Source organism: Salmo salar, chromosome 10 (genome assembly GCF_965601325.2).
Source record: "Salmo salar chromosome 10, fSalSal1, whole genome shotgun sequence".
In the NCBI taxonomy this organism is placed as follows: Eukaryota; Metazoa; Chordata; class Actinopteri; order Salmoniformes; family Salmonidae; genus Salmo; species Salmo salar.
The window spans coordinates 81,028,656-81,046,154 of record NC_138300.1 but is presented as its reverse complement, the minus strand read 5'-3'; the positions used below and the strand labels follow the sequence as shown (position 1 = coordinate 81,046,154).

Genomic DNA, 17,499 nt, shown 5'->3' with positions numbered 1-17,499 from the left:
AGGTTATTGGAGTCCTCAATGGTCAAACTCTGGATGACGTTGTTGCATTTAAAAGCCAAGCGCGGTGGCTGGTATTTAATATTGTAGCGTCGTTGAAGTGTAAGAGGACAGCATATCAAGAAAATCAGCTATTATTTCTCAGAGTGGACGGCAAGTGGCGGCCGGAGAATGGCTCAAATGCTGGGGCTTCTCTCGACGGTTGCTTTACCTTTACGGATCGCAGTAAAACCTTGTGTACGCGGTTCAGTGGTGTCAGCAAGGAATTTATCTGTGCTGCCCGTCTACCGTGGCTGTTCTGTCAGGGTAAGATTGTTTTGTTATGTGATCATCCAGCCAACTGAAATTAGGTGTACGCTAATTAGCCATTCTAGTTAGCTAGTTCTATAACGTTACAGCATACAAAAAAATTAGTGGCTAGACATCTGTCAGGACTATCTGTGCCTCTTAACTAAACTCAGCAACAACAAAAAAATGTCCCTTTTTCAGGGCCCTGTCTTTTCAAAGATAATTCGTAAAAATGCAAATAACCTCACAGATCTATATTGTAAAGAGTTTAAATACGTTTTCCCATGCATGTTCAGTGAACCATAAACAATTAATGAACATGCACCTGTGGAATGGTCGTTAAGACAATAACAGCTTACAGACGATAGGCAATTAAGGTCACAGTTATGAAAGTCTTTAGTGTCCTAAGTTTTCTTATGACTCTGATAAACACCAAAAGAAAGATGCCCAGGGTCCCTGCTCGTCTGCGTGAATGTGCCTTAGGCATGAGGACTGCAAATGTGGCCAGGGCAATAAATTGCAATGTCTGTACTGTGAGACGCCTAAGACAGCGCTACAGGGAGACAGGATGGACAGCTGATCGGCCTTGCAGTGGCAGACCACGTGTAACAACACCTGCACAGGATCGGTACATCCTAACATCACACCTGCGGGACAGGTACAGGATGGCAACAACGACTGCCCGAGTTACACCAGGAATGCACAATCCCTCCATCAGTGCTCAGGCTGTCCGCAATAGGTTGAGAGAGGCTGGACTGAGGGCTTGTAGGCCTGTTATAAGTCACCAGACATCACCGGCAATAATGTCGACCATGGGCACAAACCCACTGTCGCTGGACCAGACAGGACTGGCAAAAAGTGCTCTTCACTGACGAGTCGTGGTTTTGTCTCACCAGGGGTGATGGGCGGATTTGTCTTTATCGTCGAAGGAATGAGTGTTACACCGAGGCCTGTATTCTGGATTGGAATCGCTTTGGAGGTGGAGGGTCCGTCATGGTCTGGGGAGGTGTCACACCATCGGACTGAGCTCGTTGTCATTGCAGGCAATCTCAACGCTGTGTTACAGGGAAGACATCATCCTCCCTCATGTGGTACCCTTCCTGCAGGCTCATCCTGACATGACCCTCCAGCATGCCAATGCCACCATCCATACTGCTCGTTCTGTGCGTGATTTCCTGCAAGACAGGAATGTCAGTGTTCTGCCATGGCCTGCAAAGAGCCTGGATCTCAATCCAATTGAGCACGTCTGGGACTTGTTGGCTCGGAGGGTGAGGGCTAGGTCTATTTCCCCCCCCCCCCCCACAGAAATGTCTGGGAACTTGCAGGTGCCTTGCTGGAAGAGTGGGGTAACATCTCACAGCAAATCTGGTGCAGTCCATGAGGAGGAGATGCACTGCAGTACTTAATGCAGCTGGTGGCCACACCAGATACTGACTGCTACTTTTGACCCTCCCCCCTTTGTTCAGGGACACATTATTCCATTTCTGTTAGTCACATGTCTGTGGAACTTGTTCAGTTCTTGTCTCAGTTGTTCAATCTTGTGTAAATATTTGTATGAACATATGTTAAGTTTGCTGAAAATAAATGCAGTTGACCGTGCGAGGGCGTTTCTTTTTTTACTGAGTTTAGCTAGTAGCTAGCTACTAACGTTACTAGGCAGAAGCTCAACCGACTAGCCAAGTTAGCTAGCTAAACCAGCTATGATAACTCCAAATGCTTTCCTCTTCAGATTCTTGCACAAAATAAGTTGTCATCTCATGAACTACTATACTCTGCTGAGCCTCCAAAAGGTAAGACCCAAGAGTCGTGTCTAAGAAATATCTTGGTTAGCTTCATGAATGCAGAACTATGCCCTGACTCGCTCTGCCAACCTAGATGGGCTCTATTAATCAACACTGGTTGGAACAATGCAATCATTCACTTTTTGATTGGCAGAGGGTAAAGGGAAGGAATCACGTGGCAGGGGAGGCCGTGGAAGTGGCAGGAAAAGAGCAGTGAAAGATTGGAGCCGCATGAAGAAGGTATGTGCTGTGAATGGTCTGTCTTACAGTATTACTCCCTATACCATTGCTTCCCAACCAGAGGTACTTGAACACTCACGAGACCGTAGGCTTACTGCTAAAATGCACATGAGGGTGTACTCCGGGCAGAGCAAAATTCAGTTGGTGGTACAGTAACCAAAACCTTTTGGGAACCACTGCCCTATTCTGAGGGATGTTTACATATACTAGTGTGACTTTCTGTGGAACTGCATGCAGATACTGCAACATGACTTTTTAAAATGTATTTTTCTCCCATGTTTACCCTTTCCTCTGCCTTACTAGGGAGACATCCCATGGGGTAAGGAGTTCCACGCCCTGGTAATGTTAATAATTGGGATATCATCTGCCACACTCTACTATCAGTTCAGTGACACAGGCAAGGAGATCACCTGGAAGGACTTTGTCTATCATTACCTTGGCAGAGGAATGGTGAGAACAAAATGCAACAATTCAGTGAATACTGCACATGGAAATGCATGCTGATTTTATATATTTTTTTAAAATACAATAGTAATGTAATTGTTCAGTTACAGAACTTATTTTTTGTTTCCATCGATTTTGTCATGGCGTTTTCTTTACAACTAGGCCTTCCTAAAGCAGTTTGTTCTCTTCACAGGTTGACCGTTTAGAGGTTGTCAACAAACAGTATGTAAGAGTCATTCCATTACCAGGAGCTGATGAGGTAAGTGAAAACAGACCAGTCTCTGGATCTGAAACAGTGACAAACTTTAGATGATAGCATGATGACTTGCTTGATAGATTATTAATCCTGAGTGAATCTTTTTCAGTAGAATATAGCAAACAAGATTAAATGAAGTTAGGTTTTGGTGGATACATTGGAAGCTGCAGCCTTATCGACGAGGTTGACATTATTGACGTGTATTGGTGGTCTTTACCCAGGGCCATGTGTGGTTTAACATCGGTGGTGTGGACCTCTTCGAGAGGAACTTGGAGGCAGCTCACCATGAGCTGGGCGTGGAGTCCTCTCACAGGGCAGCTGTTGTGTACAGATCAAAAAGTGATGGGTGAGTTAATACACATGCACTATTAATCACATTTTAATAGAAATTGCGATATTGACATGCGCAATATCCATATCACTGCGATTATTTGAAATGCCACTTAGCCGTCTGTAACACCATTTTTAATGTATTTTTTTTTTTTACTTTTGATATATTGCTCGAGTTGGTGGAGTTTTCTGTCTCTCCTCCTTTTTGATGCTTCCCACACACCCTGTCTCAAGTAGGCAGTTCCTCATGCTCGAGATTCACTCTGCATGTATTCACCAAACACCATGCAGTCAACCGATTTTTCTAAACCGGAAACAATGAGCATTTCCGCTTTGATTCTTTAAAGACATGCTCTAGAACTTTGGTGACAGTAAGTATTTTTCAAACTTCCCGCATTGGGCTGGATGTGTTTAATGTGTAGTTCATACATGCAGAATTTCTCTTACCTCAAATAGCAACGAAATCTCAAGTTTGAAAGCGACTTTTCTGAAAGCCATACTGGGGCATTTCTCCCATGTGGGCCAGCCCCATAACAATTTGAGTTTCATCCAATGAGCTTCAGCCCCTTGCCGTTTGAGTGACAGCTAGCAAGATGCACACAGCAGAATGTGAGGAAGCAATGATGTGGTGCACATATCTGCACATACAGTATGTGATGTAGTACCCAATTTCTGGGGCCCACTTTTTGCTCATGAATGCTACACTGAACAAAAAATATAAACGGCATGTAAAGTTTTGGTCCCCAAACATGAGCTGTTATTAAAAGTCCCAGAAATGTTACAAATGTACTAAAGCTTATTTATCAAAAATATATATTTCTCTTAGTGAGCATTCTCCTTTGCCAAGATAATCCATCCATCTGACAGGTGTGGCATATCAAGAAGCTGATTAAACAGCATGATCATTACACAGGTGTACATTGTGCTGGGGACAATAAAGGCACACTTTAAAATGTGCAGTTTAATCACACACCATGCCACAGGTGTCTGAAGTTGAGGGAGCGTGCCATTTGCATGCTGACTGCAGGAATGTCCACCAGAGTTGTAGCCAGAGAATTTTATATGAATTTCTCTACCATAAGCTGCCTAAGTCGTTTTAGAAAATTTGGAAGTGCGTCCAACCGGCCTCCCAACCACAGACCATGTGTAATGCCAGTCCAGGACCTCCACATCTGGCTTCTTCACCTGCGGGGATCATCTGTAATAAAGCCCTTGTGGAGATAAACTCATTCTGATTGGCTGGGCCTGGCTCCCCAGTGGGTGGTCCTGGCTGCCAAGTGGGTGGGCCTATGCCCTTCAAGGCCCACCCATGGTGGCTGCACCCCTGCCCAGTCATGTAAAATCCATAGATTAGTGCCTAATTTATTTCAATTGTCTGATTTTCTTATGAACTGTAACTCAATAAAATCTTTAATTGCTTCATTTATATTTTTGTTCAGTATACTTTCAGAACTATTGGCTAAAAAGTATACAAAAGTACCAGAATCTCTTTTAATATAAATCCACATTTTCTATATTTTACTATTAGTTTGCTACTTGTTCTCTGCAAAATGCTAGTTGGTCTGTAGCAAGCTGCAATTGTGCCCCAAAAATTATTGTTAGCCCCTAATGCTAATCTCTAGCTAGCGGGCTAGCTAAAGCCACTGATAGGGGAAAATCCTGCTAGCAAGCCTTTGCTCTAATACAGGCCGGTACCAGTGGTGGAGCATATCAGCATTGTATGCAACAGTTTGTTCTTAATCAGAGGAAAAGGCAAAGAATATTCTGTTTGTCTGAATGTACCCATCTATTTCAATCCAATTAGGGTTCCATGGGAAACACTGACCAACGCTTTGGTTCCTACTGTCGCAACCAGCTCTTCCCTTTTGTCATGCCAAACAAGTGCCCACTGTATTCCAACCATAAATTTAGAATGATCATTCTATGAACAATTTGCCCAAGTATGTTGATGTGAAATCGCAATATTTGGTACAAAAATCACAATTTGATTATTTGCCCATATCGTGCTGCCCTAACTTGCGATTCAATTTAAATGGAAATACAAATATTTCCATTTAAATTGAATCTCAACCCCTTTTTGTAAACCTACACTTAAAACAGCCTTTGTCCTCATGGGGATGTGGGAAGTGTCCCCACGTTTTGCTATTATTGAGGGGATTTTGGGTACCCACAAGGATAGAAGAACAATACTACACACACACCACAGCAATTCATGCCTCCACAGGGCTAGACTCTTGCTCACCCCAAAATTAGAGGCAGACTTATGAGTCAAATTTCAAGTTCAAGCTGACGCTTAACTATGAGACATCATTTTATGTCCTACAGGGTATTATTGATGCGCATGATCCCCACCCTGGGGTTGATTGGTTTCCTGCTCTTCTTCCTGCGACGCGGACCAATGGGAGGTGGTGATTGGACCGCCTTCACCCCATTCAGCATCAGTGAATCACCAGCGAAGATGTACAACATCAACACCAAGTTCAAGGATGTGGCCGGCTGTGAGGAGGCCAAGCTGGAGATCCTGGAGTTTGTTAACTTCCTGAAGAACCCCCAGCAGTACCTGAAACTGGGGGCCAAGATCCCAAAGGTAAGGGATGAGACAACCGCGGTCATACTAGTCCTGAAACACCTTTCAATGTAACGTCAAGGGAGAAAATGTGTTGATTTTAGATGTTGTATGATGACTTTTCACAACCCATCACAAATGAATGTCCCTTTTATTTTTATATATCTTTCATCAGACGCCATTTCAGGTATTTTAAATCTTGTGTGTGTGTTCTCAGGGTGCGGTGCTCTCTGGACCTCCAGGCACAGGCAAGACCCTGCTGGCCAAAGCCACAGCAGGAGAAGCCAATGTCCCCTTCATCACAGTCAATGGCTCGGAGTTCCTGGAGATGTTTGTGGGTGTTGGGCCTGCCAGGGTGAGTACACAATAGAGCCAGAGGAAACACTTACAGCTGACTTCATAACAACCATTTCAAGTCAAATTATGTGCATTTTAGATTATAGCTAAAAGTAGTTATAGCTAGCTAACCACAGGGATACATTTCAATCCATTTTACTGGAAATACTTTGCTTAGAGGATGTGAATGAAGCTGTTTTAAAGACCTAGTATTGACTGTTTTCTCCCTGTAGGTGAGAGACATATTTACCTTGGCCCAGAAGAATGCCCCCTGTATCCTGTTCATAGATGAGATAGACGCGGTGGGCCGCAAGAGGGGCGGGGGAAATTTTGGGGGCGAGAGTGAGCAGGAGAACACTCTCAACCAGCTGCTAGTGGAGCTGGATGGTAAGTATCGGTGACAGTTTAACCATCTAATATCATACTCACTATCATAATGTTTGTTAATCGGATATGTCCCCTGTATTTTACTTTGATTTTATCTGTTATAAAGCTGTTATTGTCCACCATTACTCTAAATTGTTTACTTTATGAACTGTAATGCAGATACTGTAAGATTCATTCCCTGGTATTTTTCTTCTAGGGTTCGACACCAGCACTAACGTGGTTGTCCTGGCAGCTACCAACAGACCGGACATCTTGGATCCTGCACTCATGAGGCCTGGTAGATTTGACAGGCAGATTTACATAGGTATGGAATCTTAATTAAACTGGAGCTCAGGCAACATGGTGTGCTGTGTTATGTCAACTTACTGCATATTTATATTGACATCTAATACTATTTGGTAAGACTTTATGTACACCTACATAAGGACTTAACACATTTATAACCCATACATGACAATTTTAAAATCAGCAGACTACATGAGCGTTTCATAAAATCCAATACATGTCCATGTGTCAGGCCCACCTGACATCAAAGGCAGAGCGTCCATCTTCAAAGTGCACTTACAGCCCATCAAACTGGACCCTGCTATGGCCAAAGACGGATTGGCCAGGAAGATGGCTGCCGCCACACCAGGCTTCACTGGCAAGTTGAGCTGCTCTGTGTGAGATGCCATGATGATTATCTTGACGTTGTCTTTTTAAACATCCTCTCCGCCTTCATCAGGAGCCGACATAGCTAACGTGTGCAACGAGGCTGCCCTAATCGCTGCTAGACACCTCAACCCACATGTGGAAGGAAAACACTTTGAGCAGGCCATCGACAGGGTTGTCGGCGGTGGGTACAATGTCTTCCAGCGCCTTCTCTTATTGTGTGGTCTCTGCTTTGTTAATGTTACATATTTAGGAAGATGGAGTGGGGATTAAATGGAAACTTCCGTTCTTCACCATTATTTCTCTCTCGCCATCTCCCTGTAGGTCTTGAGAAGAAGACCCAGGTGCTGCAGCCCAATGAAAAGAAGACTGTGGCATACCATGAGGCTGGACATGCAATAGTGGGCTGGTTCCTGCAACATGCTGACCCACTGCTGAAGGTAATGCCCTCTTTAAAGGCCTTGCTTTGTTTATTTGGTCGGGGGTTGCCAAACGAATAAATATTATTACTATTTTTTGTATTTTTTAGCACTGCATACTATAAACAACTCTGCAGCACCCTCCATTCCTTTGTTGGTGTGAGTGAAGGCCAGCTGTTTGGCCTCTGACCTACACATGAAACAATTGAAATCAATAAAAGGAGACCTGTGAGACTTCTTAGAAGTCATTATACTGTACAACCATGAGTCTGAAGCGCTTACTAGATCCATGTGAAGGTAGCAGTCTGCAGTGGCCTCTTTGTGTGGCAGTTGAGGTCATTTCATGAGGTGCCCTATGTCAGAGTGAGTTTGTTTTGAAGCCTAGCCACAGTGTTGGGCTATGATTTGATGTGGTTGAATTGTGTATTAAATAAATCGCATGTGGATACAATGAGCTGGTGTCATGAAAGACATGGCATTTTTAAATTGTGCCTGGAAAGTTGAGCAAAAGTCATGGAAATGATTTTACTAATAAATCTTAATGTGATTTATTTACGTACCGTTTTTATATTTTATCAATCAAATAAAAATCATATCAGTCAGGATCCGAATGACACTAGTGCATCTCTTTGTGTGCATCACCCATAGATGTTAAATCAGCTGCATGTGAGATCGGAGTGGGCCATTGCGCAAAGTTTTGATTTATTAGGATTCGCATTTGCCGACGCCAATAGCGACAAGTGGTCTTACTGGCTTCCTTCCATTAGGAAAATGTGGTGCCTGTCATGACTGGCAGCATTTTAATTTACCGGATATTTAAGAAATGTACCGGATCCATATGCGTTGGTTGCGCAACCTGATTAGGGCGTCCACCCATGGTGCTCAGAATGCCAGAAATCACATTTTAGCTTATTGGAGTTAATCTTAACAGAACATGCAACTCTGATTCAACGGTGTGTCATTCTTACCGAATTCCGATGTTAGAATACATACAGTCATGGCCAAAAGTTTTGGGAATGACAAATGTACATTTTCACAAAGTCTGCTGCCTCAGTTTGTATGATGGCAATTTGCATATACTCCAGAATGTTATGAAGAGTGATCAGATAAATTGCAAAATCCCTCTTTGACATGCAAATGAACTGAATTGCCAAAAAACATTTCCACTGCATTTCAGCCCTGGCACAAAAGGACCAGCTGACATGTCAGTGACTCTCTCGTTAACACAGGTGTGAGTGACGAGGCTGGAGATGCTGATTGAGTTCAAATAACAGACGCTAAGCTTCAAAAGGAGGGTGGGTCTTAGAATCATTGTTCCTCTGCCATGGTTACCTGAAAGGAAACACGTGCCGTCATCATTGCTTTGCACAAAAAAGGCTTCACAGGCAAGGATATTGCTGCCAGTAAGATTGCACCTATATCAACCATTTATCGGATCATCAAGAACTTGAAGAGCGGTTCAATTGTTGTGAAGAAGGCTTCAGGGCACCCAAGAAAGTCCAGCAAGTGCCATGACCGCCTCCTAAAATTGATTCAGCTGTGGGATCGGGGCACCACCAGTACAGAGCTTGCTCAGGAATGGCAGCAGGCAGGTGAGTGCATCTGCACGCACAGTGAGGAAGACTTTTGGAGGATGGCCTGGTGTCAAGAAGGGCAGCAAAGAAGCCACTTCTCTCCAGGAAAAACATCAGGGACAGACTGATATTCTGCAAAATGTACAGGGATTGGACTGCTGATCCCCTTTACGATTGTTTGGGGCATCTGGAAAAAAGCTTGTCCGGAGAAGACAAGGTGAGTGCTACCATCAGTCCTGTGTCATGCCAACAGTAAAGCATCCTGAGACTATTCATGTGTGGGGTTGCTTCTCAGCCAAGGGAGTGGGCTCACTCACAATTTTGCTTAAGAACACAGCCATGAATAAAGAATGGTACCAACACATCCTCTGAGAGCAACTTCTCCCAACCATCCAGGAACAGTTTGGTGACAAACAATGCCTTTCCCAGCATGATGGAGCACCTTGCCATAAGGCAAAAGTGATAACTAAGTGGCTCGGGGAACAAAACATAGATATTTTGGGTCCATGGCCAGGAAACTCCCCAGACCTCAATCCCATTGAGAACTTGTGGACAAACAAACCCACAAACTCCATGCACAGCATAACTGTCCACATTTACTTTTCCTCAGCCAATAAGACGAGTAACGAACATCGAGTAACAAATATCAATCACTAGCCTATCTACTATCCCCATAGTATAAAGTTTACCATTTCTTGTTCTGTGCCAGAATGAAATGGCCTATTCCAAACACTCTGGGACAGTTGTCGGGTGATTAGATCCCACATTCATACAACCAGAAGGCTTATGGGCTACATGCAGAAAACGTTAAAAAGCAATGAGTCTCATGCAACAGATCAAAACGTTAAGCTTAAAATGTTGATAAACTATTTATTCACGTAAGTGCAGAAATGAGCACGGGGCAGTAGGCAACACAGGAATGTTCGTTCAGTGACGTAATTAGCGGGAAAACACCATTGTTACCGAGATGACGATATCCGTTGGAAATGTAGAAAGAGAGAATATCTAAATATGAAACTAACATGGGTATGACTAGGATTGTGCCGTTGGCTGCTGGAAAATGAAATAACGTTGATTTGAAAACCAATATGAGAGGCTACTAGTTTCAATGGCGTCTGGAAGTCTTTATAAAATGAAATAACTGCCTGCAGGTTTGGTAAAATTGTCCAGTCTACTTTGAAGGCAGGTAAGATGCCTCATATGTAGTAAAACGTTAAGATTTTAAACAGTTAAGTACATGTTTTCGAAATGCATGTTTCCAGCTCATTGCAAAGTTGTGTGAAGCGCTGAAGCCTGCGCTAGTTGCCTGTGCACTTGAATGGCAAATGGGAAGCTCGCTTCAATTTACCAGTTGAGGGAGAAAAAATAGATATTTTTGATCGTGGCCATTTATTTATATATGTACATGTGACTGCCTTTAGAATTGTTGCGCAATGATTGGGCTTATTAAAGCACACGTTTCACTCCAGCATCAACAAACAGCTTTTAGAGCTGTATCAGCAGCTCACGCAACATCGACTGGTATTTCAATCAATGAATCGGTTAAAATGCATTTTCTCAATGCGATGTTACTTTTTTTAAATGTATTCCCCCCCTGCTACTGGACAAGTGACCAGCTCCAATTGTATTTATCGGCTTTAATTTTTTTCAAAAGCCGGCTACCAGTTAACTGACACTGTCCGACACAACGAAAAGACATTACAGACAAAATACTTACATTACACATTGACGTGTGTGTGCGCGCGCATCTATCAGTTAAACATACAGTACATGTCAGCAGGGAGAGACAGTTGGACGTTGCAGCAGCAGGTAGGCCTAGCCTATAAAATATGATAAAGAACAGACTAACTACGTAGCCAATAAAATTTAAAAAAAATAGTTTGTACCTGCTAGTTAACAGGATTGATGTTTTCATGTCTTGCCCTAAACTTTGTGGGGCATTAAGTGCCTTGCACAACAGATGGTACATGATCAGAGAGCATCCTACCTGTCGATACTTAAAAAAAAAAAAAATTATACTTGCATAGAGACGCTGCAAATTGTTGGTCATGGAAACTTGGTTAAGTCATACAATTCCATCTGTGAAAGTGTATGAACCCTGGATTTGTAAAGTGGATTTTCTTTCACGATTCTAATGCCATGTGTTCCTCTTCTCTTCCTCTAGGTGTCCATCATCCCCAGAGGGAAGGGGTTAGGGTATGCCCATTACGTTCCCAAAGAGCAGTACCTGTACACGCGGGAGCAGCTGTTTGACAGGATGTGTATGATGCTGGGAGGACGTGTGGCTGAACAGGTCTTCTTTAAGAAAATCACCACAGGAGCTCAGGACGACCTGAAGAAGGTCACCCAGTCAGCCTACGCACAGGTACTGAAAGGATCATCAACTAGATTCAGCCGCGGGATTTCTTTTTTTTTTCTGGAGCGGATGGTCAAATTGACCGCAAGAAGCCCAAACAGATATGTTTGACTAAGACATAATCATTTGAAACCTTCCTTACATTTGTATACGATCACGTGTCTCTATTATACTTGGTAACAGATGTCTTAAGTCAGTCACTTGGCGCTGATTTTCCTGTTTTTAGTCTTATGTCCAACAATAAACTCCACAAGGTTATCTGGATTTCGCCTATCGGGTTAAATGTGTAGAAATAGGAGTCCCCATTCAAGTCAATGATTCATCTGTTCTATTCATTCTATTTCTATGCATTTAATAATCTCTTATAGGTGAAACCTAGACAACTGTGCCCAGAGCTTTTTAAATGACTCCCCAGACAGTCAGAAAAGCAATGGTTGCGATTCAACAATGTTGATAGGAATTTGTTTTGGGAAGTGTTGCTTTGGCATAGTACCTGTTGTATTTATGACCCCCCCCCCACAACTTCTGGCCTCCAGGTAGTGCAGTTTGGGATGAGTGAGAAGGTAGGCCAGGTGTCGTTTGACCTGCCTCAGCAGGGGGAGATGGCGAGGGATAAACCTTACAGCGAGGCCACGGCAGAGCTCATAGACCAGGAGGTCAGAGACCTGGTGGACAGCGCCTACCAGAGGACCATGGCGCTCATTATGGACAAGAGGGAGTGTGTGGACATGGTGAGAATTGCATTGACCTACATGAACATCATGTAGTTCCAAGGTTTTCAGAGTACTCTTTATGCTGTCTTATCAAGGGTACACCATCTAAACTCAGCAAAAGAAACATCCTTGCACTGTCAACTGCGTTTATTTTCAGCAAACTTAACATATGTTCCTACACAAGATTCAACAGACAAACTGAACAAGTTCCACAAACATGTGAGTAACATAAGTGGAATAATGTGTCCCTTAACAAAGGGGGGGGGGGGGGGGGGGTCAGTGTCTAGTCTGGCCACCAGCTGCAGTAAGTACTGCAGTGCATCTCCTCATGGACTGCACCAGATTTGCCAGTCCTTGCTGTGAGCTGTTACCCCCGTCTTCCACCAAGGCACCTGCAAGTTCATGGACATTTCTGGGGGGAATGGCCCTCACCTTGCGATCCAACAGGTCCCAGACGTGCTCAATGGGATTGAGATCTGGGCTCCTCTCTGGCGATGGCAGAACTGACATTCCTGTCTTGCAGGAAATCGCACACAGAATGAGTGGTATGGCTGGTGGCATTGTCATGCTGGAAGGTCATGTCAGGATGAGCCTGCAGGAAGGGTACCACATGAGGGAGGAGGATGTCTTCCCTGTAACGCACAGCGTTGAGATTGCCTGCAATGACAACGAGCTCAGTCCGATGATGCTGTGACACACCGCCCCAGACCATGACGGACCCTGCTCCAGAGTACAGGCCTCGGTGGAACGCTCATTCCTTTGACGATAAACGCAAATCCGACCATCACCCCAGAGACACTTTTTGTCCAGAGACAGTGGGTTTGTGCCCATTGGCAATGTTGTTGCCGGTTACCTTACAACAGGCCTAAAAGCCCTCAGTCCAGCCTCTCTCAGCCTATTGTGGACAGTCTGAGCTCTAATGGAGGGAGTGTGTTCCTGGTGTAACTCGGGCAGTTGCCATCCTATACCTGTCCCGCAGGTGTGATGTTCAGATGTACCGATCCTGTGCAGGTGTTACACATGGTCTGCCACTGCGAGGACGATCAGCTGTCCATCCTGTCTCCAAGTAGCGCTGTCTTAGGCATGTACAGATTTTGCAATTTATTGCCCTGGCCACATGTCTCCTTGCAGCATGCTTAAGGCATGTTCACACAGATGAGCAGGGACCCTGGGATCTTAATTTTTTTCCCCCCCAGAGTTAGTAGAAAGGCCTCATTAGTGTCATAAGCTTAATTGCCTACTGCTTGTTAGGGTCTTAATGACCATTCCACAGGTGCATGTTCATTAATTGTTTATGGTTCTTTTGAATAAGCATGGGAAACCGTGTTTAAACCCTTTACAATGAAGATCTGTGAAGCTATTTGTATTTTTGAGTTCTTTGAAATACTATTTTTTTTTTTTTTTTTTCTGAGCTAAAGCAACCTAGTAGTCCCTAGAGCTGCTGTTTTGGCTCTGTCATTCCTAATGTGTCATGAATGTCACTGAGCTCACTGCAACATCACTGTTCTTCTCCTCTCTACCCAGGTGGGGAAGTGTCTCCTAGAGAAGGAGGTCCTGTACAAGGCGGACTTGCTGGAGCTGCTGGGGCCACGGCCGTTTGAGGAGAAGTTGACATATGAGGAGTTTGTGGAGGGGACTGGCAGTTTTGAAGAGGACACCAGCCTGCCAGAGGGCCTGAAGGACTGGAACCAGGAGAGGGGACGTAGCTGAGGAGCCTGCCCCAGTTAAGGAGAAACGGGACCAATAGACAGGACAACCAGTGACTACCTCTTAACCTAAAACCCATCTCAGCACAACACGCATCACTTCAATCATGTAGCCTACGCAGAAGGCAGGTTTGGGTGGACTTAGCATAGTACAGTGTCCAGGGACATATTTATCTGAGTTCAAAGCAAACTTTCAAGCCTGAATTCAGAGCTTTCAATGCCATATTTGGGGTGAGCCACACTTTACTCAAAGGAAAAATATGATTGACAGTGGAAGTATTGAGATTTGCTCTTTTTAGGAGTTTGATTTATTTCTCTCCCCACATGTTTATCATAACTGAATCATGTACAGTCGGGTACAAAATGATTAGCACCCTTGCTGAAGATGAGCAAAAAATACTTTATAAAATAAATACAAATGGGGAGCTATATTTATGCAACCTTTTTATAATACAATTGCTCCGAGAAGGATAATTGATTTAACAAGTAATACTTTCTGTTGAAAAAGAGGGGGGGGGGGGGGGCAAAATTATTGGCTCCCTGTTTTCAATACCATTCAATATCTCACCTTGTGAGGATAAGGGCACTGAACCCTTTTTCCTAAAATGTTTTGAGATTGGAGAACATGTTTGGAGTGATCTTAGCCTATTACTCCATACTGAATCTTTCCAGATCCTTGATATTCTTTGACTGCCCTCAATTCAAACCAGATTTTTGAATGGGGTTGAAGTCTGGATACTGAGTTGGCCATGGCAAAATGTTTTTTTATTTTGTGGTCAATTAACCATTTTCTTTTGGAATTTGATGTGCTTGGTTATTGTCTTGCTGGAAGATCCACTTGTGGTCAAGTTCAAGCCTCCTGGCAGAGGCAACCAGGTTTTTAGCTAAAATGTTCTGGTAGTGGGTGAAGTTCACGGCACCTTTGACCTTAATATTTTACACAAGGTATGGGGTTCATTCTTTTGACACCAAAGCACCACGGGTGTGCGTGGCCAAACAGCCTCAGTTTTTTATCTTTTCTCATCTTTATCAAGGGTGCCTATAATTTTGGACATCTGCACCATAAGACCAGATTGTTTTGGTATGTTAAGCTATTTATTTAAAAAGGGACTTCCTCCCTGTAAAATGAAATTCACAACTATTTGTTTCTTTCCCTCAAATGAATGCTACATTTCTAATCTTGTTCATCTTTATCTACCAATGACAGTTACTAGTTATGAAAGATGCACTTCTTTAGAGTATTAATATCCTAGTTCATCAAAATGCTAGAAATATACTTAGATGTGTGGAAATTTGCACTGCCTCCATCTCTCAGGCTTGCAATTGTAGGGTGTGAAAGCTTAAAAGGGATACTTCAGGATTTTGGCAATGAAGCCCTTAATTTAGTTTCCAGTCAGATTAATTGTCTGATTGCAGTTTGAAGAAAGTTGCAAACTAGATTAGTGCAATGCCTGGAAGTCTATGGTAACTACTAGCATGCTAGCAGATCCCATAGACTTCCAGTCATTGTGCTAATGCTAGTTAGCAACTTTCTTCAAACTGCCTCACTTCTTTCATACTGGATGCAGAGACATAAATGGTGTCCGTGAGTTCATCACTCTTGCGAAGTAGACAAAGGGCTTCATTGTTCAAAATCCCAAAGTATCCCTTTGACCACAAATTATAACTGACTATGCTCAGTGAGTTTGTTTTTAAGGATGCTATGCTGCTCCAGGAGGTGTGCTGTTGAAAAATGTACAGTAGCACACATCTCCTACAGAATTGTAAACAAGTTGCTACCTCACTTAAAAGCGACGTATAAAACTCAATTTCCTTCGTATAGGTCTTGCCTTCCCCAAATATTTCAGGATTTCCTGTGTCTGTCAGTACTACAAATGTTTCCATTTTAACTGATCAGCACTCAAGTATTGTAAATATTGTAGCATAAAATGTATGTTTAGTTGATGGTGGTTTGGATTGTGTGCACTTACCACCTTAACATGCAAATTTACCCTATTTTCTCCAATTATTGGGGGACCATAGTTTTTCATTTGGATTTAAAATTAGATGCTGTGTATGAAGGCAATGGGTATAAAGCATGTCTTTGTTTCCTCTGCTCACTGCCACCAACCATTTGCTTGTAATTTTGCAACTTTTTTAATGTTTCAATAAACTGTTTGTATTTGATTTTGATTGCATTTGTGGTAATGTTTTAGTGTAGGTATTAATTTGAAGCTGTAAGAGGTTAGGTGCAATGATAGAATAATACTTTCAATGCACTGAATTACTTCTACATGTTCTGAGACTAATGGAAAAATAAGTTTATATTCATTGTATTGTAATAAAGCAACACCTATGGCATCTCACATGTAGTCCTCACTACTTCCAGTCCTTTTGGAAGGTTAACCTTCGCCACATCTGAGGTCCCGAGCGCTCTGGAGCAGGTCTTCAAAGATCTCTGTACTTTAGTGGATTCATCTTTGCCTCAATCCTGACATCTCCCAGTTCCTGCTGCTGAATAACATCCCCACAGCATGATGCTACCACCACGATTCCTCCAGACGTGACGCTTGGCATTCAGGCCAAAGTGTTCAGTCTTGGTTTCATCAGACCAGAGAATCTCGTTTCTCATGGTTTGAGTCAGGTTCCTTTTGGCAATCTCCAAGTGGGCTGTCATGTTCCTTTACTGAGGGGCTTCCATCTGGCCACTACCATAAAGGCCTGATTGGTGGCGTGCTGCAGAGATGGTTGTTCTTCTGGAAGGTTCTCCCATCGCCACAAAGGAACTCTGTCAGTGACCATCAGGTTTTTGGTCACCTCCCTGACCAAGGCCCTTCTCCCCTGATTGCTCAGTTTAGCTGCGCGGCCAGCTCTAGGAAGAGTCTTAGTGTTTCCAAGCTTCTTCCATTTAAGAATGATGGAGGCCACTGTGTTCTTGAGGACCTTCAATGCTGCAGACATGTTTTGGTTCCTTTCCCCAGATCTGTGCCTCGACACAATCCTGTCTCGGCGCTCTACGGACAATTCCTTGAATCTCATGGCTTGGTTTTTGCTCTGACATGCACTGCCAACTGTGGGACCTTATATAGACAGCTCTGTGCCTTTCCAAATCATGTCCCTTCAATTGAATGTACCACAGGTGGACTCCAAGTTGTAGAAACATCTCAATCATGATCATGGAAACAGGATGCACCTGTGCTCAATTTCGAGTTTCATAGAAGGGTCTGAATACTTGTAAATAAGGTATTTCCGTTTAAGAAATGTTTTGCATTATGGGTGTTGTGTAGATTGATGAGGAAAAAGTTATTTCAATGAATTTTAGAATAAGGCTAATGTAACAAAATGTGGAAAATGTCAAGGGGTCTAAATACTTTCCGAAGGCACTGTATGTACATCGTTTGAAAATGTGATTCACGTATTGCAATACGTCATGGGTCCATATTTGCAAACAGTGCAGGTTTAAACTGGACCTCTGT

General features: G+C 43.3%; 1 protein-coding gene across 2 annotated transcripts; it reads left to right on the top strand.

Annotated features, from left to right (window-relative positions):
* Positions 1 to 44: 44 nt before the first annotated feature.
* Positions 45 to 16,210, top strand: LOC106561008 (mitochondrial inner membrane m-AAA protease component AFG3L1). 2 transcript variants are annotated; one of them, XM_014124544.3, is made up of 16 exons: positions 45 to 303; positions 2,015 to 2,075; positions 2,221 to 2,306; positions 2,610 to 2,756; positions 2,944 to 3,009; positions 3,228 to 3,352; positions 5,662 to 5,923; positions 6,120 to 6,257; positions 6,472 to 6,625; positions 6,822 to 6,929; positions 7,143 to 7,268; positions 7,350 to 7,460; positions 7,601 to 7,716; positions 11,434 to 11,634; positions 12,162 to 12,356; positions 13,863 to 16,210. In XM_014124544.3, the coding sequence occupies exons 1-16, from the start codon at positions 169 to 171 to the stop codon at positions 14,046 to 14,048; spliced, it is 2,217 nt and encodes a 738-aa protein (XP_013980019.3). In that variant the 5' UTR covers positions 45 to 168; the 3' UTR covers positions 14,049 to 16,210. The 2 variants fall into 2 exon arrangements, with proteins under 2 accessions (XP_013980019.3, XP_013980020.3); XM_014124545.3 differs by lacking the exon at positions 7,143 to 7,268.
* The last annotated feature ends 1,289 nt before the right edge of the window (positions 16,211 to 17,499 follow it).

What these genes read in the sequence shown, in the direction of transcription:
- LOC106561008 (XM_014124544.3), top strand. Translation starts at nt 169, where the DNA reads ATGGCTCAAATGCTGGGGCTTCTCTCGACGGTTGCTTTACCTTTACGG. An exon ending in ATTGGAGCCGCATGAAGAAG is followed by an intron (nt 2,307 to 2,609) that starts GTATGTGCTGTG and finishes CTGCCTTACTAG; the next exon opens with GGAGACATCCCATGGGGTAA. An exon ending in GCTGCTAGTGGAGCTGGATG is followed by an intron (nt 6,626 to 6,821) that starts GTAAGTATCGGT and finishes TTTTTCTTCTAG; the next exon opens with GGTTCGACACCAGCACTAAC.